Source organism: Ranitomeya variabilis, chromosome 4, assembly GCF_051348905.1.
Source record: "Ranitomeya variabilis isolate aRanVar5 chromosome 4, aRanVar5.hap1, whole genome shotgun sequence".
NCBI lineage: Eukaryota > Metazoa > Chordata > Amphibia > Anura > Dendrobatidae > Ranitomeya > Ranitomeya variabilis.
In genome coordinates this window covers 154,816,143-154,839,407 of record NC_135235.1, presented here as the reverse complement: position 1 = coordinate 154,839,407, position 23,265 = coordinate 154,816,143, and the positions used below count along the sequence as shown (strand labels likewise).

General features: G+C 45.2%; 1 protein-coding gene and 3 non-coding genes across 5 annotated transcripts in view; all 4 read left to right on the top strand.

The window, feature by feature from the left end:
* LOC143770085 (mitochondrial import inner membrane translocase subunit Tim23) overlaps nt 1–22,609 on the top strand; it is a 33,207-nt gene extending 10,598 nt beyond the window's left edge. For both annotated transcript variants that reach the window (XM_077259336.1, XM_077259335.1), the window contains 6 exons: nt 2,901–2,959; nt 6,219–6,312; nt 11,831–11,915; nt 16,327–16,385; nt 16,876–16,986; nt 21,934–22,609. In XM_077259336.1, the coding sequence (XP_077115451.1) occupies nt 2,901–2,959; nt 6,219–6,312; nt 11,831–11,915; nt 16,327–16,385; nt 16,876–16,986; nt 21,934–22,049 (524 nt within the window). In that variant the 3' untranslated portion in view covers nt 22,050–22,609. The remainder of the gene's footprint in view (nt 1–2,900; nt 2,960–6,218; nt 6,313–11,830; nt 11,916–16,326; nt 16,386–16,875; nt 16,987–21,933) is intronic.
* Nucleotides 11,473–11,673, top strand: LOC143770847 (small nucleolar RNA SNORA74). Its single transcript, XR_013214756.1, has one exon. It is a non-coding gene; the product is annotated as a small nucleolar RNA SNORA74 (small nucleolar RNA).
* LOC143770846 (small nucleolar RNA SNORA74) lies at nt 15,994–16,192 on the top strand. Its single transcript, XR_013214755.1, has one exon. It is a non-coding gene; the product is annotated as a small nucleolar RNA SNORA74 (small nucleolar RNA).
* LOC143770845 (small nucleolar RNA SNORA74) lies at nt 16,414–16,611 on the top strand. The gene has a single exon (XR_013214754.1). It is a non-coding gene; the product is annotated as a small nucleolar RNA SNORA74 (small nucleolar RNA).
* Nucleotides 22,610–23,265: the final 656 nt, after the last annotated feature.

The following is a 23,265-nucleotide window of genomic DNA, read 5'->3' as shown; positions in this document are numbered from 1 at the left end:
AGGATCACAGACAGGATTACAATGATAACACCGCTATACACAGCTGGTAACACAGGATCCCCCCACTCCCAACAGGTGATATCACCCTGACCCTGCTCCCCCTCCATTCACACTGACCACTGTGCTGATGAGCATGGCTAGGAAGCTTCCCTATAGAAGTCAGGGTGTCAGAGCCAGTCCATTGCTTCCTGTGTACATGTGGCTGCTGAAAAGAACCAGACGTATGAGTGTAGTATTGGGCTTAGTGGTCACCGTGAAGATTCCAAGATGTCTGATTTTCTAAATATAAAGGATAAATACCAAAGTTATTAGAATTATACTCTTCTCAAAAAAATAAAGGGAACACTTCAGCAACACAATGTAAGAAAAATGCATATCACCTATGTAGTGCTGACAACCTTCCTATGGTCTGAGTGCAATCACTTACAATGGATTGCATCAGTATAGCACCCAGATAGAAGCAGGGAACGAAGGGGAATTCTTCCCGTCACAAATTCTAATCTCCATCTCCAACAGCAGTAATCAGCAAATATGGGCGAACATTAATATTTCTTATTTTTTATATTTTATTGTTTGTCCATGTAAATATCACTTTCTATTCATTGGTCCTATGTCTGGCTGATTCCTTGTACTCCACTGATTCAGCATAGACTACTTCTCTTTGCCTCACTCTGAGTAATGTTATTTATAATATTTGTGAGGTAACATATATTGCTGCAGCTGTCTTCCCTCAGTTTGGTATGAGGCACCATTTTAAACTTATGTATGTCAATTCTTTGTGCAGATTCCTCAGCGGTTCACATCTGCTCCTCAATAGGAATCCGCAGGTGGAATCTGCAGTAAATCCGCAGGTAAAACGCAGTGCGTTTTACCTGCGGATTTTGCAAAAACGGTGCAGAAAAATCTGCACACGGATCCGCAACGTGGGCACTTAGCCTGAAGGGCATGAAAATTCAAAGTTGGAAAATTACGAAATTTTCTGATTTGTTGCCAAATTTCCGTTTTTTGTTTGTTTTTTTCCACAAATAAGCACAAGTAATATCAAATAAATTTTACTACTACCATGAAGTACAATATGTCACGAGAAAACAGTTTCCGAATCACTGGGATCCATCGAAGCGTTCCAGAGTTATAACCTCAAAGGGACAGTGGTCAGAATTGTAAAACTTAACCCGGTCGTTAACATGCAAACCTCACTGGGGGGGGGGGGGGGTTAAGGGGTTAAGTGATGTCTAGGTTGTGGTATTTTAGTGTTCCCTTTGTTTATTTTTTTGAGTAGTGTATTAATGGAGCGCCCCCACGTTAAGGGCAATGGGGTACTCGGTCCCGGGTCTATCTCTCGTTTCTGGGCATGTCACGGTGGCCTGACCCGGTCCGTGGCCCTTCTGAGGGGCGTCCAATTAAAGGTGTAGTTTGTCTGACGTTCGTGACGCCACCTGTGATATTCAGTCAGGGTGACCGACGCTGCTAGGAGTCCGCTGGGGTGATGGAATAGCAGCTAGATGGTATACCTTCCCACAGGTGAAGTGTGTCCCCAGGGCTTCCCAGATGTGTAGGTGGTGATGGTGGACGATGTAAGGCGCAATGAATAACGAGGACACAAAGGTTGCAGTCTCTTTACCTTTTACTGAAGACTTCAGCGGCCACAGTCCAGAGTACCGTTCACAGGGCAGCCTAAGTCCGGCCGGTCCGAAGGCAAATCCAGAGCTCCCTTATCCAGTTGGAAATCGGTAGCCTTCCTACTAGCGCCTGTTAGTTGTAGTACTTCCCTGCTGAGCACCACGGGATAGTCCTCACAATTTTCGTGGATGTTTCTGATGTTCTCTCTCTCTGTCCCCCAGATGGTATGGATAGGACAACCCGTATGACTGGGATAGCCTGGGGCTTGTTTATAGGGACCCTAGAGACACCCCTCTCCCACAATTTGCCTCCGTGTCTTCTTAGGTATTAAGGTCGGGCAGCCAACTTGGAATTGACTGTCCTGCCGGTCTCTGAAGTAATGCGTAGAGTCAATTACTCCCTCGGTGTTCCGGCCACCGGCTACGCGCCTCAGAAGGATGTTGCTGATCTTGGGGCAGAACTCCTCCCGGTGTTATCTCCTTGTGCTGTGACTTCATTTCTCACTCTCCACAATACACTTCGCTTCGTGTCCTTCCTTAGGATGCTGCCGCACGTGGGGCAGGCGCAGCTCCATAGCTATCTGTCTCGTGCTAGGCCTCTGTCAGGATCCCACCCCTGACAGGGACCCTCTGTCTGCAGCTCAGATGTTCCTCCTTTTCCCCTGTCTGCCTGACAGGAACTCTCTGGGTCAAACCCAGGTAGCTTCTGACTAACTTCCTATCCAACCCACCAGTTTTACCCGTGTGTGAGGAGTGGCCTAATAGATAGAAGCAAGGCTCCCCCTGGTGGACTGGAGTGTGAAGTGTGGTGTGTGATTTGTGATACCTGGCAAGATGAACTCCTTTAGTACCATCAGACGTAATATCACTCCCCTGGTGGAAGAGCGACATTACTGCAACGACCAGGACTCTGGGGCGCTGCACTAACCTAACTCTGTTTTTAAAAGGTAATTTGCCAATGACACATTCCCTTTAAGACTTATTTTGTGTGGTTATAATGCAGATTGCTCGACATCTGAAAATCCAATATGTTCAGTGTGCCATGGCGAGGCGTCCTCGTACTCTTCCGATGTTTCCCAGCTAGGTGCATGTAAAGCCTCGTGTCCTATAGCCGGGGCCATCAGTCAGTACAAAGTGCTGTCAGACGTCTCTCCACTGCTCAGAATTGCTGTGCTGTATTGCTGGCATACCACCTGTATGGGCAGCTCTGAGGGAAGGCTGATGGGTCACCGGATAGAAATGACTGGGTGAACTAATGCCTGTTTTCTGCCTTTATTTTAGTAACCGGGATGAGCCCTCTTTCACCGTACTTAAATGTGGATCCAAGATACTTAGTGCAGGTAAGTCCACTGTGCATAATGTAGTAAGATTTCCACCACACTCCGATTAATGTCATGGGGACAATGAATCACGAATTCTATGAAAGGTGAATGAAAATGTAATGACTTGATCAGGTTGCACCAAGCCTGGAAGTTATCCCCTCTCCTATCTTCCTGATCTCTTTGGGGTCTGACCACTGGGACCCCAGCAATTCAAAGGTCAGGCTCTGGAGCCGTCTGACTGGAGCTGAGGTCGAGCATCTGGACCTCCCAGTGATCAGGGAGTTATCTTTTCTCCTAAGGATCTACTATATAATTGTCTAAAGGTACCGTCACACTAAACGATATCACTAGCGATCTGTGACGTTGCAGCGTCCTGGATAGCGATATCGTTGTGTTTGACACGCAGCAGCGATCAGGATACTGCTGTGATATCGCTGGTCGTTGATTAAAGTTCAGAACTTTATTTGGTCGTCAGATCGCCGTGTATCATTGTGTTTGACAGCAAAAGCAACGATACCAGCGATGTTTTACAATGGTAACCAGGGTAAATATCGGGTTACTAAGCGCAGGGCCGCGCTTAGTAACCCGATGTTTACCCTGGTTACCAGTGTAAAATGTAAAAAAACAAACAGTACATACTCACCTTCGCGTCCCCCGCCGTCCGCTTCCTGCACTGACTGAGCGCCGGCCGTAAAGTGAAAGCACAGCACAGCGGTGACGTCACCGCTCTGCTGTTAGGGCTGGCACTCAGTCAGTGCAGGAAGCGGACGCCGGGGGACGTGAAGGTGAGTATGTACTGTTTGTTTTTTTACATTTTACACTGGTAACCAGGGTAAACATCGGGTTACTAAGCGCGGCCCTGCGCTTAGCAACCCGATGTTTACCCTGGTTACCCAGGGACCTCGGCATCGTTGGTCGCTGGAGAGCGGTCTGTGTGACAGCTCTCCAGCGACCAAACGGCAACGCTGCAGCGATCGGCATCGTTGTCTGTATCGCTGCAGCGTCGCTTAGTGTGACGGTACCTTAAGGGTTACGTCCGTCCGTCTGTCTGTCTGTCTTTCTTTCTGTCTGTCACAGATATTCATTGGTTTCAGCCTCTGTCTGTCATGGAATCCAAGTCGCTGATTGGTCTCGGCAGCTGCCTGTCATGGCTGCCGCGACTAATCAGCGACGGCCACAGTCCGATTACTCCCTCCCCTGCAGTCACTGCCCGGCGCCCGCTCCATAATCCCCTTCCCCTCCAGTCACCGCTCACACAGGGTTAACCCCTTCACCCCCGGAGCTTTTTCCGTTTTCGTTTTTCGCTACCCTCCTTCCCAGAGCCATAACTTTTTTATTTTTCCGTCAATTTGGCCATGTGAGGGCTTATTTTTTGCGGGACGAGTTGTACTTTTGAACTACATCATTGGTTTTAGCATGTCGTGTACTAGAAAACGGGAAAAAAATTCCAAGTGCAGTGAAATTGCAAAAAAAGTGCAATCCCACACTTGTTTTTTGTTTGCCTATTTTGCTAGGTTCACTAAATGCTAAAACTGACCTGCCATTATGATTCTCCAGGTCACTACGAGTTCATAGACACCTAACATGACTAGGTTATTTTTCACCTAAGTGGTGAAAAAAAATTCCAAACTTTGCAAAAAACAAAACAAAATTGCGCCATTTTCCGATACTCGTAGCGTCTCCATTTTTCGTGATCTGGGGTCAGGTGAGGGCTTATTTTTTGCGTGCCGAGCTGGCGTTTTTAATGATAGCATTTTGGTGTAGATACGTTCTTTTGATCGCCCGTTATTGCATTTTAATGCAATGTCGTGGCGACCAAAAAAACGTAAATCTGGCGTTTCGAATTTTTTTCTCATTACGCCATTTAGCGATCAGGTTAATGCTTTTTTTTATTGATGGATCGGGCGATTCTGAACGCGGCGATACCAAATGTGTAGGTTGGGGTTTTTTTTTATTGATTTATTTTGATTGGGGCGAAAGGGGGGTGATTTAAACTTTTATATTTTTTTTATTTTTTTCACATTTTTAAAAACTTTTTTTTTTTTTACTTTTGCCATGCTTCAATAGCCTCCATGGGAGGCTAGAAGCAGGCACAGCCCGATCGGCTCTGCTATGCAGCAGTGATCATAAGATCGCTGCTACACAGCAGATTTGCAGGTGTGCTGTGAGTGCCGACCACAGGGGGGCGCTCACAGCCACCGGCAATCAGTAACCATAGAGGTCTCAAGGACCTCTATGGTTACAATGGAGGAGCATCGCCGGCCCCCGATCATGTGACGGGGGTCGGCGATGCGCTCATATCCGGCCGCACGGCCGGATGCGGTAGTTAAATGCCGCTGTCTGCGTTTGACAGCGGCATTTAACTAGTTAATAGCGGCGGGTGATCGCGATTTCACCCGCCGCTATTGCGCGCACATGTCAGCTGTAAAAAACAGCTGACATGTCGCGACTTTGATGTGCGCTCACCGCCGGAGCGCACATCAAAGCGGGGGTCCCGACATGTGACGTACTATACCGTCACATGTCGGGAAGGGGTTAATGGCAGCGGTAACGGGCCGCGGTGTAACGCACTCCATTACCGCTGCTATTAACCCAGTGTGTCCCCAACTATTTACTATTGACGCTGCCTATGCAGAATCAATAGTAAAAATGTCATGTTAAAAATAAAAACCTGCTATACTCACCATCTGCCGCCTTTCGCGCTCCTAGCGTCGCTACGGTGACCGCTCCATGCACGCGGCAGCTTCCGGTCCCAGGATGGTATGTCAGAAGGACCTTCCATGACGTCACGGTCATGTGACCGCAACGTCAGCACACCCTGGGACCGGAAGCTGACGCCTGCACCGCGCACAGGGCCAGGACTTCAACGGGCCTACGGAGGGTGAGTATATGTTTATTTTTTATTTTAACTCTGTATACTAAGTGGCTCTGTGCTGTATACTACGTGGGCTGTGCAATATACTACGTGGGCTGTGCAATATACTACGTGGGCTGTGCAATATGCTACGTGGGCTGTGCAATATACTACGTGGACATGCATATTCTAGAATACCCGATGCGTTAGAATCGGGCCACCATCTAGAAGGGAATAACTACAAGCCTGGTACAGCGCCTGCAGGAGTACACAGTGTGTAGAGTGACTCTTGTGGATGTGGCACTTTTATTAAAATCACTGGTTCTCTCAGGAAAGTAACCACTGAGGTTTATAAATGTCTTGTCCCTATGACACTGAGCAATCCTCCTCTTCCTCCTTGATGATACATTTGTCGTCCTGTAGGATACTGATGAATTCATTTTACCAACCGGAGCCAATAAGACTCGTGGCAGATTTGAGCTGGCGTTTTTCACTATTGGAGGCTGCTGTATGACAGGTTTGTAGTGTGAAATCTTCCATGATGAAGACTTTTCTGTAGTTAGAAGAATTCCACTTAAAAACACACCTCTACTAATGTGTTAGTTATTTTTGCAATAGTTATTGTAAGTTATTTTTTTCCCACAAAATAATCTAATTTCCTAAAGTTGAAGAAATATGAAACCAAACATTGCTTCAGTGGTGCTGGTGATTGGCAGAAGTCTTCAGGTTTTATTTGGCACCTCCCCGTCCCCACTCATGGTATCTCCCTTCTTGTGGCTACTTGTATTTCTTCTACTTTGGGACCACCCATTTATAGTGTGGTTTTCTAGTACTCTACCTGCCGTCATGTTCCCTTCCAAGTGCCTGTCCACTATCCCATTAACCCGTCATGACCTGTACGGCGCATGTCGTGTCTCCCCCTTTGAAGTAGGCTCTAGCGGTGAGCCCACGTCTTTCCAGTCACATGTCGGCTTTTTTGAACTCTTGACAGCGGCAATAACACGTGCTTCCGGCCATTTCATCGGAAATCCCGCCCATCGGTGACACCCGTCACATGATCGCTGGTCACCGATGGGTCGGCATGACAACCAGAGCTCTCCTGCAGACCTCTATGGTTGCAATGCCGAATTGCTATGAGCGCCGCCTGGTGGTCGTCGCTCATAGAAAGTCAGCAATTCTGCTACATACAGGCGATCTGATTATCACCTAAATGAAGCAGAGACGATCGGGTTATGGCAGCTTCTAGTCTCCCATGGAGGCTATTGAAGCATGCCAAGTGTGTTTAAAAAAAAAAAAAAAAAAAAAAAAGTTTTTAACCCCTTAATCCCATATGACGTACTATCCCGTCAAGGTGACCTGGGACTTAATTCCCAGTGACGGGATAGTACGTCATAGCCGATCAGCCGCGCTCACGGGGGGGGGGGGGGGGGGGGATCGCGGCCGGGTGTCAGCTATGTGCCAGGAGCGGTCCATGGCACATTAACCCCCGGCACACCGCGATCAAACATGATCGCGGTGTACCGGAGGTACAGGGAAGCATCGCGCAGGGAGGGGGCTCCCTGCGGGCTTCCCTGAGACTATCGGTACAAGGGAATGTACTCACCTTGTACAGAGCGTCTCCTCCCTGCAGGCCCCGGATCTAAAATGGCCGCGGGGCTGCATCCGGGTCCTGCAGGGAGTACTTTCGGGTCCGGAGCAGGCTGCAGATGAAAGCTGCAGCCTGCAGCGATGTGAGTGAGAGCGCCGATCTGATAGTGTGCACAGCACTCTATCAGATCGGCGATCTGTGATGCCCCCCCCCCCCCCCTGGGACAAAGTAAAAAAGTTTTTAAAAAAATGTCCACATGTGTAAAAAAAAAAAAAAAAAAAAAAAATCCTAAATAAAGAAAAAAAAAATATTATTCCCATAAATACATTTCTTTATCTAAAAAAAAAAAACAACAAAACAATAAAAGTACACATATTTAGTATCGCCGCGTCCGTAACGACCCAACCTATAAAACTGTCCCACTAGTTAACCCCTTCAGTGAACACCGTAAGAAAAAAAAAAAACGAGCCAAAAAACAACGCTTTATTATCATACCGCCGAACAAAGTGAAATAACACGCGATCAAAAAGATGGATATAAATAACCATGGTACCGCTGAAAACGTCATCTTGTCCCGCAAAAAGCGAGCCGCCATATAGCATCATAACCAAAAAAATAAAAAAGTTATAGTCCTCAGAATAAAGCGATGCCAAAATAATTATTTTTTCTATAAAATAGTTTTTATCGTGTAAAAGCGCCAAAACACAAAAAAATGATATAAATGAGATATTGCTGTAATCGTACTGACCCGACGAATCTGCTTTATCAATTTTACCAAACGTGGAACGGTATAAACGCCTCCCCCAAAAGAAATTCATGAATAGCTGGTTTTTGGTCATTCTGCCTCACAAAAATCGGAATAAAAAGGGATCAAAAACTGTCAAATGTCCGAAAATGTTACCAATAAAAACGTCAACTCGGCCCGCAAAAAACAAGACCTCACATGACTCTGTGGACCAAAATACGGAAAAATTATAGGTCTCAAAATATGGAGACGCAAAAACTTTTTTGCTATAAAAAGCGTCTTTTAGTGTGTGACAGCTGCCAATCATAAAAATCCGATATAAAAAACGCTATAAAAGTAATTCAAACCCCACTTCATCACCCCCTTAGTTAGGGAAATATAATAAAATTAAAAAAATGTATTTATTTCCATTTTCCCGCTAGGGCTAGGGTTAGGGCTAGGGTTAGGGCTAGGGTTAGGGCTAGGGTTAGGGCTAGGGTTAGGGCTAGGGTTAGGGCTAGGGTTAGGGCTAGGGTTAGGGCTAGGGTTAGGGCTAGGGTTAGGGCTAGGGTTAGGGCTAGGGTTAGGACTAGGGTTAGGGTTAGGGTTCGGGCTAGGGTTAGGGTTCGGGCTAGGGTTAGGGTTCGGGCTAGGGTTAGGGTTCGGGTTAGGGTTGGAGCTAAAGTTAGGGTGGGGCTAAAGTTAGGGATAGGGTTGGGGATAAAGTTAGGGTTGGGGATAAAGTTAGGGTTGGGGCTAAAGTTAGGGTTAGGGTTTGGATTACATTTACGGTTGGGATTAGGGTTGAGATTAGAATTAGGGGTGTGTCAGGGTTAGGGGTGTGGTTAGGGTTACAGTTGGGATTAGGGCTAGGGATGTGTTTGGATTAGTTTCAGGTAGAATTGGGGAGTTTCCACTGTTTAGGCACATCAGGGGCTCTCCAAACGCGACATGGCGTCCGATCTCAATTCCAGACAATTCTGCGTTGAAAAAGTAAAACAGTGCTCCTTCCCTTCCGAGCTCTCCCGTGCGCTCAAACAGGGGTTTACCCCAACATATGGGGCATCAGCGTACTCAGGACAAATTGGACAACAACTTTTGGGGTCCAAGTTCTCTTGTTATCTCTGGGAAAATAAAAATTTGGGGAGCTAAAAATCATTTTTGTGGAAAAGGATTTTTTTATTTTCACAGCACTGCGTTGTAAACTGTAGTGAAACACTTGGGGGTTCAAAGCTCTCAAAACACATCAAGATAAGTTCCTCAGGAGGTCTAGTTTCCAATGTGGGGTCACTTGTGGGGGGGTTGTACTGTTTGGGTACATCAGGGGCTCTGCAAATGCAACGTGACGCCTGCAGACCAATCCATTTAAGTCTGCATTCCAAATGGCGCTCCTTCCCTTCCGAGCTCTGCCATGCGCCCAAACAGTGGTTCCCCCCCACATATGGGGTATCAGCGTACTCAGGACAAATTGGACAACAACTTTTGGTGTCCAATTTATCCTGTTACCCTTGTGAAAATAAAAAACTGGGGGCTAAAAAATCATTTTTCTGAAAAAAAAAAAAAAAAAATTATTTTCACGGCTCTGCGTTATAAACTGTAGTGAAACACTTGGGGGTTCAAAGCTCTAAAAACACATCAAGATAAGTTCCTTAGGGGGTCTACTTTCCAAAATGGTGTCACTTCTGGGGGGTTTCAATGTTTAGGCATATCAGGGGCTCTCCAAACGCAACATGGCGTCCCATCTCAATTCCAGTCAATTTTGCATTGAAAAGTCAAATGGTGCTCCTTCCCTTCCGAGCTCTGCCATGCGCCCAAACAGTGGTTTACCCCCACATATGGGGTATCGGCGTACTCAGGACAAATTGTACAACATCTTTTGGGGTCCAATTTCTCCTGTTACCCTTGGTAAAATAAAACAAATTGGAGCTGAAGTAAATTTTGTGTGAAAAAAAGTTAAATGTTCATTTTTATTTAAACATTCCAAAAATTCCTGTGAAACACCTGAAGGGTTAATAAACTTCTTGAATGTGGTTTTGAGCACCTTGAAGGGTGCAGTTTTTAGAATGGTGTCACACTTGGGTATTTTCTATCATATAGACCCCTCAAAATTACTTCAAATGAGATGTCCCTAAAAAAAAAATGGTGTTGTAAAAATGAGAAATTGCTGGTCAAATTTTAACCCTTAACTCCCTAACAAAAAAAAATTTTGGTTCCAAAATTGTGCTGATGTAAAGTAGACATGTGGGAAATGTTACTTATTAAGTATTTTGCGTGACATATCTCTGTGAATTAAGGGCATAAAAATTCAAAGTTGGAAAATTGTGAAATTTTCAAAATTTTTGCCAAATTTCCATTTTTTTCACAAATAAACACAAGTTATATCGAATAAATTTTACCACTAACATGAAGTACAATATCTCACGAGAAAACAATGTCCGAATCGCCAAGATCCATTGAAGCGTTCCAGAGTTATAACCTCATAAAGGGACAGTGGTCAGAATTGTAAAAATTGGCCCGGTCATTAACGTGCAAACCACCCTCGGGGCCTAAGGGGTTAAAAATATAAAGGTTCAAATCACCCCCCTTTGCCCCATTCAAAATAAAACAAAACAAAAATTCAAACATACACACATTTAGTATCGCCGTGTTCAGAATCGCCCGATCAATATAAATAAGGATTAACCTGATCGCTAAACGGCATAACGAGAAAAAAAATGAATGCCAGAACTACGTTTTTTTGTCGCAAAACATTGCATTAAAATGCAATAACGGGCGATCAAAAGATCGTATCTACACTAAAATGGTATCAATAAAAACATCAGCTCAGCACACAAAAAAGTCCTCACCCAACCCGAGATCACAAAAAATGGCTCCATCTTGAAAGGGTTAAAGAGCTATAGTGTAGACACTGGTAATTGTAAGGGGTGACTGTGCTGGTGGGTTATATCCGTACCTACCACACACAGGCCTTTAGCCATGGACAGATGCCCCCTGTTGGCTGACGCTGCTATTGCTGGACAGCCGCAGGGAAGCACAGTGCTTGCTGACATGTTGGTGATGGCGCACACATTCCCAGATGCTCTTCTGTGGGCATTTTTGACTTGCACTTGACATGTTGCCGTATAGCCACATGCTTTGTACTGTTCTCAGGGAGTGTCAGCTTTGATTAACTTAGAAGTTCATTATTATTTTTTTTTGTCCTGACGATGGGTGCCTCCTAGGACATGTGTACAGCTAGCAGATGCAGATATCTCCTAACCTAATGAGTAGGACTGGTGCATCTGACCAGAAATTATCATTAACGGTCTATCCTGTCTGCAGAGATGATCCTACCATTCCAGGTCTGCACAGAGTAAATGTACCTACCCAGCGGTAGTCAGCTGTCCGGTGCCGTCTGTGCCTGTGACTGTGTTACACTGCTGGCAGATAAAGTCACTGCTGCCCGGTGCTGGTGGCTGTCGTTGCCGTTCTGGTGACGGGTCATACTAGCATTTAGTAGTGTTGGGATTCCTCGAGAGTGCGCCGCTCAGGACCTTCTGTTTGGTGCTAGTCTGGAATCGCACAGCTATTTCCTAAGATCTCAGGTTTTCGTACAGTTAGGATCATTTTATATATAATTATTGATGGGGGGGGGGGGGGGGGGTGTGAAGATCCCCAGAAGCCATTTCAGCAATGGCTGCTTTCCTCTAAAAAGTAATTTTTTTTTCTTTTTTTTTTTTTCAGGAGCCGCATTTGGTGCAGTTAATGGCCTGCGTCTCGGTCTAAAAGAGACACAGAACATGGTGTGGTCCAAACCAAAAAATGTGCAGTAAGTAAGGCTTTATTACTGGGGTCAAACTTATGTCCGATTCATCAATATGGTGCTAAGGAATGAAGTGTTAAACACCTTAGTGTAATAAGGCAGAGAATAGTACAAGAGACAGTATCTCCCCTTAGTCTAGGAAACTGAACAGGGAGGCTACCACCCAGGTATTGGAAACCCCCTTTAATGGTTAAAGAAGCACTCCTCCCATCAAAGTTTTTAGCCTTCTAATGTATTTCAATCATATTATATAATAGCACTGTGTACTTACAATTGCTCATTTTGCCTTTCTACCCAGCCAATTCTTCTTTTCTCTGCTCTGCTCTATGTAGAAACAGGAAGTCTCTCTCTTCCCTGCATAAATCATTCCCCCCTTCAAGTCCTGACCCAGCTGCTCTGCTCCTCCCCTGCCAGGGGCTTTTGAAGGGACTGAGTCATACTGGGAAAATTGACCTCCCTTTTTCTACATAGAGAGTAATGGGGGGAGGGGAATGAGCAATTGTAAGTGCACAGTGCCATATAATATGATGACTGCAATATATTAGCTGCTTGATGACCTTTGCAATATATTTACGTTAAAGCTCGTGTCCCTGGCATTGATGTGGGCTCACACGCCAAGCCCACATCTTTCCCCACACTTGATGACTGATTTAATCAGTCATCCTCTGCCTTTAACAGACAAAGGTCTAGCAGGGCTTTGCCCAAAGCTGTTAACCAGTTAAATCCTGCTGTCAGTCACAGCAGGAATTAACACCCATCGAACGGAAGCGCTTCATTCATCCCTCCCCGCGCGATCATGTGACATGGGCGCGATTAATGATGCCCTTCTGCCTGACGTGTGTTTAAATGGGCGATCACAACAGCTGGGGGGCAGCTGATGATGCCCGTGCCTGTCCTTACGTTCTTCCTGTGAACGCCAGCCTGTGGCCGGCATTCATAGATCATCATTTCTGCTATACGTAGCAGGGCTGAAGCACTATGTGTAGCACAAGGCGATCAGATGATTGCAGCTTAGTCTCCTAAGAGAACTATGGAAATCAGTGAGAGAGTTTTAAAAAATATGAAAAAATAAAAAACAGAAGCTCAAATCGACCCCCTTTGCCCCAATATAAAGAAAACCATAAAAATACCCATTTGGTATCACTGCTTTCATGGATGTCTATTCTATCGAATTACAAAAATAAATTAAGCCAATCTGTAAACGCTACGGTGACCTAAGCGAGTTTTTTTTATTTTTCTTACGCATTCCCAAAACTTATTCCACCATTTATACATGTTTGGTATCTGCATACTCATACTGTCCTGGAGAATCCTATTGCCAGGTCATTTTTACCGTATAGTGAACATAGTAAATAAATAAAATTGTGGAAATAAACATTTTTAATTTTTTTTAATACTGCTTTCCCGTACATCACATGATAAAAATGAATTTTATCATTCAAAAATACGAGTCCCACAAAAAACAAACCCTCATACGGCTATGGGAACGTTAAAATAGGTGTCACACTAGTAGAGGAAGCTGAGCACCACCGGCGATCCACGGAGCCAACACCACCAGCTGAACCAAATTACCGTAGGCATAAACGTTTTTCCTTTAGGTGCACACCACAGCAAAGTGCATAATCCAAGTGAAAATAAAGAGGTGACACTCACCGGAATAAAATCCAAACTTTATTGGTCAAAAAAAACGGTTTAAAACCTCTCAGGTGGGGGGCTGGAGAGTGCAAAGACGCCGGCTGTTCGCGCTCTGTTGCGCTTCCACCCGTCTTTGAAGTGAAGGGGGATTATATACCCGAAAGGAGGGTATAGCCCGCCCACCAAACCTCACTTAAAACACGACAAAATGCAATGAACACTTGGTGCATGACATAAAAGATAAAAAACAATAAGCACCAGAAAAAACACAATAAATCCATCTGTACAGAATACAAAAAATATATTCACGCAGAAAATCCGAGGAACACTGACACATCAGTGCGATCATTGACACCTGTGGGACCAGTGCTTGGGAGCGCATTATCCACTTAGCCTCCCTTTAAGTCTGTGAAGATCGCCCCCTTGTGGGGGTAACACCACTTATTCCAAACCAGCAAAGGTAATAACATGCGGATTACCATCATGTGCTTCCCCAACCTGGGTACACCTTTGCCCATAAGTGTGGAGTTACAATGCTCCCTAAATCTCACAAATAACGGGAGTATTGTTTTGCCAATGTGGAAAAATCTACAGGGACAAAATAAAGAATATACAACATAATTGGTTTTGCAAGATATGAAATTGCGCATATGATGACTTATTGTACCGACAGACAGGGAGCTGCCGACCTCATGTTGCGAGCAAAAGAACAGTGACGGCACTCGAAGGTGCCTATGGGCTTTCCAGCTTCCAACCAATTCTTTTTATTTTTATGTTGCAAACGGTGTCGCACCAAAACATCTCTTAAACACTTAGATCTCCTGCAAACCCCCAGCCACAACGTCACTGAGATCACCGTCATGTTCCAAAATTTGCTAATTATTTGTAATTGAGGACCTGATGAAACTGTCCATAGGGCCATAATCAGAGCAAAAAACAAATGTATCATCCTTTTTCTTGATTTTTTTTTTTTTTCTTTGAACCACTGGCTCCTGTTTGGCCTTGATCAAAGCTTTATCCAGTAGGCATGGGGGATAGATTTAGAGAGAGGGGCTATCGTATAGCTCCCTGAATTGCCTCTTAGCCCTCCAATGAACTATTACACCTTTATACTCACAAAAAGGGATAGACTTTAATATAGGCTGGATGCGAGCTTCTATAATGAAGTGCTTTGGTGGATGTGTGTTTCCTAAAAACCTCTGTATTCATACGACCATCCGCAATCTAAACCTTAATGTCCAAAAATTGAAGCATAGATCCACCGAATAGAGATGTGAACCGCATGTTCATGGAGTTGTAATGGTTCAGATCCTCCACAAAGGACACCATGAAGATGTCCTCCACATAGCGCCTGTAAAATGTGATGTATTTTAAATATTCATTGCTGGAAGCATAAATGTATCTCGCCTCAAAAATTGCTAAAAATAAACTTGCCAGAGTGCAAGCGACCGGAGTTCCCATTGCGGTCCCCGTGTTTTGGATGAACCACTTCTCTCCAAACATGAAAGCATTATGACCCAGTATGAAACTTAACCCTTCGCAGTTAAAATAGGTGTCATAGCTCTTAGAATAAGGGGAGGAAACACATGTAGAAAATAGCAAGATCATGAAGCGGTTAGAGGTTAAAGATTTTGATGGTAGAGCATCTTTACCCAGGTTTACGAGCAGTGGTGTTCAGCAAATACTGTGACAGCCAGGAGAGGGCAGTATATGAACTTTGTTTCTTAGACACACTATGCCCTTTAATAAAACGGCTTGTGTGTATGATCGATATGTAGAAAATACTGTGCGTAAGCATGTTATACACTTATAAATAATGTGTGCGCTGAGTTTTCGTCATCTGTGAAGTTCGGGCACGGTCCAGTTGTGTGAGTGATTTAGCAGTGAGGTGACCTAAGATCTGGCAGTGGTGGGAAAGCATCACCTGACTTTCAGCACTAGGTGACCATGTATCGGCTCTGTTTATTAGTCTGTACATGGGCAGGCCACGCTTACCATGTGCACGTAAGACCGTTCTGTGCTCGCAGGCTGCCGTTGTTCTCAGCACCATGTGTCGTGTTTACACAGGGAATGTTCTGCTGGGAACTGATCTTTTTTAGCAAAGCGAATGCTAACCTCGCCTGTTCTGCTCGCTGCTCAGGTGATCGGCAGCCTGTTTACACTGCGCGATCATTGGGAAATGTTCCTAGGAGCCCTTGTACACATAGCCGTGCAGTGTAAGGGCCCCTGTGGCTTCTACCTGGCAGTTCAGAGCTTTATGTATGACTGATGCGCTGCCAATCTTCACATTCTCACAGGGATCTGGGGCGGTTTCATACATAACTTTCTATGTCAGCATGAACATTGACTAGTTGGGACCTCCATTACTATGCTCGATTCAACAAGACGGGCAGTGTTCTGTTCATGATGGAGCCCGTTCTTTTTAGGTTATAGGTAACATTCATTGGTTCTCAGCAGTAGTCAACTGTCTAGCGCCACTTTACGCCAATGACGGTGTTACACTGCTGATAGAAGAAGGCGCTGCCGTCTTACGGGGTGCACGGTCACTGTTCTGGTGGTCTGTGCGTTCGTATTGGGCAGTGCTGTGTTTCCTCGAGAGTGCGCTGAACTGTACTCCATAGTTTGGTGCTAGTATGGAAACATACATTATATTCTGACTATACCGGTGGTAGACAAGTCCTGTTCACCGGTAAACTCATTCTCCTGAGGAGCTATTTGCCATTGCCAGGTTGTACTTGGCTGGTTCTGGTTTCCCATTTGACTTGTGTGTCTTTTTACCTAGGATCTTGAACATGGTCACGAGGCAAGGTGCAATGTGGGCCAACACGCTGGGGTCTCTAGGTAAGTGGACGGATCGGTCGGTATTGTACCCAGCAGTAGTCAGCTGTCCAGTTGTGTGATAACTGTGACCGTGTTACACTGCTGGCAGAAGAAGGCGCTGCCACTCCATGCTACAGGCTGTGGGTGCCGTTTTGGTGCCACATAGTCGCGGCATAAGGCGGTGCAGTGCTTCCTTGAGAGTGCGCTTCCCACTTGTGTGCGGAGTGCTAGTCTGGAAGCGTACAAACATGCCCTCTCATCCCATGTTATCAGTAGAACAGCCTGTCATGTTTGCTTGTGATCTCCTCACGGCCTACACCATAAATATTCAGGTCATATCCGCCAGCTGGATTTGCTACATGCACACTGCTCGGCTTGTCAACCTTCCAAGAGTCCAGGGTCACTTTTGCGAAGAAAACCTAGGAAATCGCATAAAATGCAAAACCCCAATATTTTACTTAACCTACCTGTGGAGTGTTATTTTTCTAATTATCTATCGTCTGTTGTCCAGCATTACTCTACAGTGCCTTTGGTGTGATCATAGAGAAGTCCAGAGGAGCAGAAGACGACCTGAATACTGTAGCTGCTGGTACTATGACTGGGATGCTGTACAAGTCCACAGGTGCTGTCCTGTTGTCTTCTTAAAGGGGCTGTCTGGTTAGCAACCTGTGTTTAACCCTGTGTGGAGCTAATCTATAGCCAGAGCTGTAAGAAAGGCCTCCTGCTGTGGAGGACCCTCCATATTCATGCATTTTATAGACCTGGCTAAAAAGTTGTCTCATTTTGTTTAATTGAAATCTTATTGAAAAACCTCATGTATGGGGGGAATTTTAATTCTATAGTTTAACCCCTTCATGATCTTGGGATTTTCTGTTTTTCACTGTTCATTTTTCACTCCCCTCCTTCCCAGAGCCATAACTTTTTTATTTTTCTGTCAACATGGCCATGTGAGGGCTTATTTTTTGCGTAACGAGTTGTACGTTTGAACAACATCATTGGTTTTACCATGTGTACTAGAAAATGGGGAAAAAATCCAAGTGCGGTGAAATTGCAAAGAAAAAGTACAATCCCATGTGTGTTTTTTGTTTGGCTTTCTTGCTAGGTTCACTAAATGCTAAAACTGACCTGCCATTATGATTCTCCAGGTCAGTACGAGTTCATAGACACCAAACATGTCTAGGTTATTTTTTATGTAAGTGGTGGAAAAAAAATTCCAAACTTTGCTAAAAAAAAAAAATTGTGCCATTTTCCGATACTCGTAGCGTCTCCATTTTTCGTGATCTCGGGTTGGGTGAGGGCTTATTTTTTTGCGTGCCGAGCTGACGTTTTTAGTGATACCTTTTCGGTGCAGATACGTTCTTTTGATCGCCCGTTATTGCATTTTAATGCAATGTCGCAGCAACCAAAAAGACAATTTTGGCGTTTAGAATTTTTCTCACTACGCCGTTTAGCGATCAGGTTAATACTGTTTTTTTTTTTTTTTTTTTCTTTGATCGGGCGATTCTGAACGTGGCGATACCAAATATGTGTAGGTTTGATTTTTATTTTATTTTGAATGGGGCGAAAGGGGGGTGATTTGAACTTCTTAATTTTTTTTTAATTTATTTCATATATTTTTTTAAACATTCTTTTTTTTTTATTTTACTTTTGCCATGCTTAAATAGCCTCCATGGGAGGCTAGAAGCTGGCCTAGCCTGATCGGCTCTGCTACATAGCAGCGATCATTAGATCGCTCCTATGTACCTTAATTACAGGCTTGCTATGAGCACCGACCACAGGGTGGCGATCACAGCCAGCCGGCATCAGTAACCATAGAGGTTTCAAGGACCTCTGTGGTTACTATCCTGACGCATCGCTGACCCCCGATCATGTGACAGGGGTCGGTGATAAGCGCATTTCCGGCCGGAAGCGGTAGTTAAATGCCGCTGTCAGCGTTTGACAGCGGAACTTAACTAGTTAATAGCAGCAGGTGGATCACGATTCCACTTGCTGCTATTGCGCGCACATGTCAGCTGTTCAAAACAGCTGACATGTCACGACTTTGATGTGGGCTCACCGCCGAGGTCAGAAAGGGGTTAATGCTTGTTGCCCATGTTACCAGCCACCTCTAGTTTATCAGATTTCTCTGGCTTCTTGGGCAAGCAGCGCACCCTGCTTGCATGCTCTTTGCTTTCCAGCTTGTAAGTGCTGCTCTCAAACTGTTCGTATCGCTGGATGTCGCCTTCTTCAGCCTCACTGCACCCTGGTATCTGTGGGGTCAGTGCGCTTCTGATGAGACTAGAATAACCCTTTAATTACAATGTGTAAAACTTGGTTCTCTCAGTGGCTGTGCTGCATGGGCATAGATCATACCCAGATCCAGCTGCTCACCTCTTGTGATCAGCTACTAACAAAGATGGCGCTCTCATCTGAGCAGGTATTAGACTCTCCAGCTCCAAGGCGTAATGGCGGAGTTTGTGCGTTTAGTCCCCAGTAATAGTGTTACAGTGCTGGTGGAGGGTTGTGCAGAGGTCATTGCTGGTTTCAGATCTCTGTGCTTTCCTGACATTGCTGATGGCTTCTCCGGGCCACCACGCATTGATCTGTCATGTGAAGGAGTGAAATGCTGCGATCTGCTTCTGCAGTAGCTGCCCCCTCATGTGTGGTCTTCATGTTACTTGTAAACCGCTTATTACTTTATAGAGGTGATGTTCGTCTTCATAAATGCCTTGCCGTTCTCAGGAGCTGAGAAGTAGTAAGTTTTTGGAATAAAAATGATAAAGAGGGAAATGAGGCTTGATGAACGTGAATCACATAATATCACAAGGACGATGATGTAGTTACGATGACTTTATAGGGGGAACTAAAGGGAATCTGTCACTACATGGTTGGGGCAGCATGAACTGGAGCCTGCACAATTGCTGCCAGGTATGTTTCTGTTTTTCAGAAAAAAAAAAAATATATTTTAAATATCTGACAGGGTACTATAGGGAGAGAGCCTATAAAACCTGCATGAGCCCAGCCTGGCTTCTGCCCAGGCCAGCTGCATTTGATTGACAGGTCTCTCCCATGTGTGCATAGTGAGGAATCTATTAATCCCCTGGAGCTGGGAAGCTGCCGGGGCTGTGCAGGTTTAGTTTGAGCCTATAGTCTCTGGCCACATCTTCAAACTATGGGTCTGATTCATCAAGTCTGGTATTATTTACGCCAGTCCTGAGGAGATGTTCTGGAGTCAGACGCTCCTGATTCATGAAGATACATATGCCTCTTTATGAATCTGAAGCACTGGACGGGTGGCATGTACCTCAGCACAAATCCTACTCCAGTCCCTGCTGGAGTAAGATTTCTGGTGCAATGAATGCTGCTGCGCGGCATGATTTTGGCGAGTGGTGATCGGCATGACCCCGTTCTGCCCCAGCTCCCTCCAGATTGTCCGAACTAGGTGAAAATGGCAACTCTGTCTCAGAATTTTAGCCCATCTTTGAATTGCTCCAAGATTGTGACTCTTCAGAATACTGGCGCAAAAGCTTTGATGAATTAGACCCTAACGTTTATCTGAAATGCCTCCTAAAGAATAGACGGCTGCTGCCCAGCTCTGATACATGCTGCACGAGGCTCAGGCAGCATCAGCCTACCGATGGCTTCTCGTTTAATAAGGATGAGCTGCAGATGGACGAGAGAGGTGCTGTTTCTATGGAAAAAAAGATCCATGTTTAAGCCTGTCCCCTCTTGTTAGTACTTACTCTGTAGATAATCTGTTTGCCTCCTATCAATAATGACCTGTATGCCCTGTATTTCCGTGTGATAGGGCGGGCCGCTTAATTATTTTATTAGATGCTAACGCAACACCTTGTGACAGACTGATGGTTTTTCCATTGCCATGAACTAGATTACATTTCATATTAACCAATATTTGGTTTTTACAGCTATTTACTAAAGACACAGACCACAATTTAAGTGTCAGGGAAGGAGAATAGGGTGCAAACTAAGCAAAAGGAAAGGTGCTGGGTAGGCAGGAAAATGGGGAAAGTAATAAGAGTGCGGTGCCAACAATCCAGAGACTGACGGTTGGCTCATCCTGGACCAGGGATATAATGGGAAAGCCACATCTATGCAGAAAATAGAACTGAGGTATAGGACAAGTGTTAGTCAGCAGAGATATCAGTACCAGCCTCTGGAACATGCTCACTCAGCAGTCTGTAAGGAGAGCGCTAGCCTCACACAGGGCCGAGCATGGCTCTCATACTAGAGATAAGGAACCTGACTAAGCAGGAGCTGCCTGGCAGGCGCCGTCTCTGAGCATCGGCAGTGTCCGCTCCTGATGGAGCTGCATATATGGAGGTACCATGGGTTGCAGGAGCTGCCTGGCAGGCGCCGTCTCTGAGCATCGGCAGTGTCCGCTCCTGATGGAGCTGCATATATGGAGGTACCATGGGTTGCAGGAGCTGCCTGGCAGACGCCGTCTGAGCATCGACAGTGTCCGCTCCTGATGGAGCTGCATATATGGAGGTACCATGGGTTGCAGGAGCTGCCTGGCAGGCGTCATCTTGGAGCATCGGCAGTGTCCGCTCCTGATGGAGCTGCATATATGGAGGTACCATGGGTTGCAGGAGCTGCCTGGCAGGCGTCATCTTGGAGCATCGGCAGTGTCCGCTCCTGATGGAGCTGCATATATGGAGGTACCATGGGTTGCAGGAGCTGCCTGGCAGGCGCCATCTCGGAGCATCGGCTCTGTCCACTCGTGATGGTGCTGCATATACAGAGGTACCATGTGTTGCAGGAGCTACCCGGCAGGCGCCATCCCTGAGCATCGCCTCTGTCCGCTCCTGATGGTGCTGTATATACAGAGGTACCATGGGTTAGATTGATGGATTTGGAAATGGCTTCACGTAAAATCCCCTTGTTAGAGGGGAGATAAATACACAATTATTGAAACTAAAAAATAAATACAGCAACTAAAAGACATCTTCTACTCTTCTGTTATTGCTTGTCGTGGACTTCAGCAGACCGGACATTGGTTTATTATTATTCTGCTTTGTGGCGTGATCGAACCATATGATGCTACCTGTAGCTACCCACAATGCATTGCAGTTTCCGGGGCCGGGCATCCAGCACAATTCTGAATCAACTGTTAATGCAAACTTTTTTTTTTTTTTTTGTAGCATATTGCAGTTAAGTAGCCAAGCATTTCTGTCATGACATCATTGTATGTCGTATCACACTGGAATGTTGTGAAATGTCTTCCAAAAGGCCGGTATTTGATTTAAAGGGGTTGTCCAGACTTGCAGTACATTGACCTTTCCTTTGGAACGGCTGTGGACAACACCCGGCATCCCCACTGCTCAATTGTTTGCAGCTCATCGGCCGGGTGTACGACGGAGCCATGACAAGTCCTTGACCGCTCCTCTAACCGCTAACTAGCAGGATGTAGGGGATGATATTGTTTTCTATACATTCAGAAGCTGGTGCGACAACATTTATTCATATATTCACATCCACGTAACAGTTTGTTTTGGTAGAGGCCATATCCTGGAGCTGAGCTTCCTTTAGATGAATTGGTTGTAATATCTGTCCCTTCTTCTCTCCACAGCCGGCCTTCGTGGCATTGCTCGCGGTGGACTTGCCGGTCTCGCTCTTACAAGTGTCTATGCTTTATATAACAACTGGGAACACCTTAAAGGGTCTTCAACGCGGCTTTCTTTATAAATGACATTTTGGACAGCACTTTACCCATCTACCAGGATGAACTATACTGACTCCTTCTGGATGTCTAGTTTTGGGTTGGGACACGGACCTGGACACATGGCAGGACCTGATTTAGGATTCTGTCCACGGCAGAGAAGGTGCCCGACTGTGAAGACATTGTCGTCCTCATGAAGATGTTATACAGAAGAATACGCAACTATATGTGATGACTCGCTGTATTGTACGCTGAGATTCCTGCACTTATAAATTAAAACCAAGGTAAAGTGAAAACAATGTATATTCTGCTAATCTGATGTATTTATTGCTGTAGCTGTGATTGTATACCGTCATATTAAAGCTCTTCATCATGGGTCGTTGATGCTGTAAACAAACACATTTTCAGTAAAAAGTTTCTTTGTAAATGTAGCATCTACGTCTGATGGACGTTCTGGAGCGCACCTTGTTTATAGGCGTTGTCCGGTTTTAAACTCCAACCCTGCAGTCACTCTCCATTGTACTATACGATGTACTGAATGATGGGGTTGGAAGAAATGGTGAGAAATAAAAGTGCAATTCTCCCATCGGTTTCTGGGTTTTATTTTTAGTGTCCAGCGTATGGCAGTATGATTCTCCCAGGTCAGCATGATTACAGCGATGCCAACCTACCATGGCTGTTTTTTTGTTTTCTTTACTAAAAAAAAAAAAAAAAAAAAGTTGAAGAAAGAAAAATATTTTTCACCTTTTTCAAAGTTGTAACGTTTCTATTTTTTTCTGTTGATTAGGAGGGTGTGTGCAGTTGGGGTATATACATTTTGATCACTTTTTATGGAGGTGTTACTGAAAGTGCAATTCTGGTATTTTTACCCTCTAACAGGGTCTACTATATGGGTTATGTAATGTTTATATTTTGATTAGACTGGACTTTTATGGACATGTTGATAGCACATCAGGAGCCCGGCTGGTAATCCATTGGTGCTCAATGAGCATGTTGGGGGGGCGCGCTTATGTAAGCCAGGGTGCACGAGTGCAGGTAACTGCCATTCACACACTGCTAACATTGATGGCTGCATTTAAATGGTTGGTACGTGATCAGACCTCTGCACCAGCCACGCTGTTAGAGACAAAGTATGGAATAAAAATGGCATCGGTCACGTGGGCAGACAGCTAGACTCCTGGGCCATTTTAGGCTTTTATGGCATAGGGATAGAGTGGCACACCTCATTATATACAGTCATGA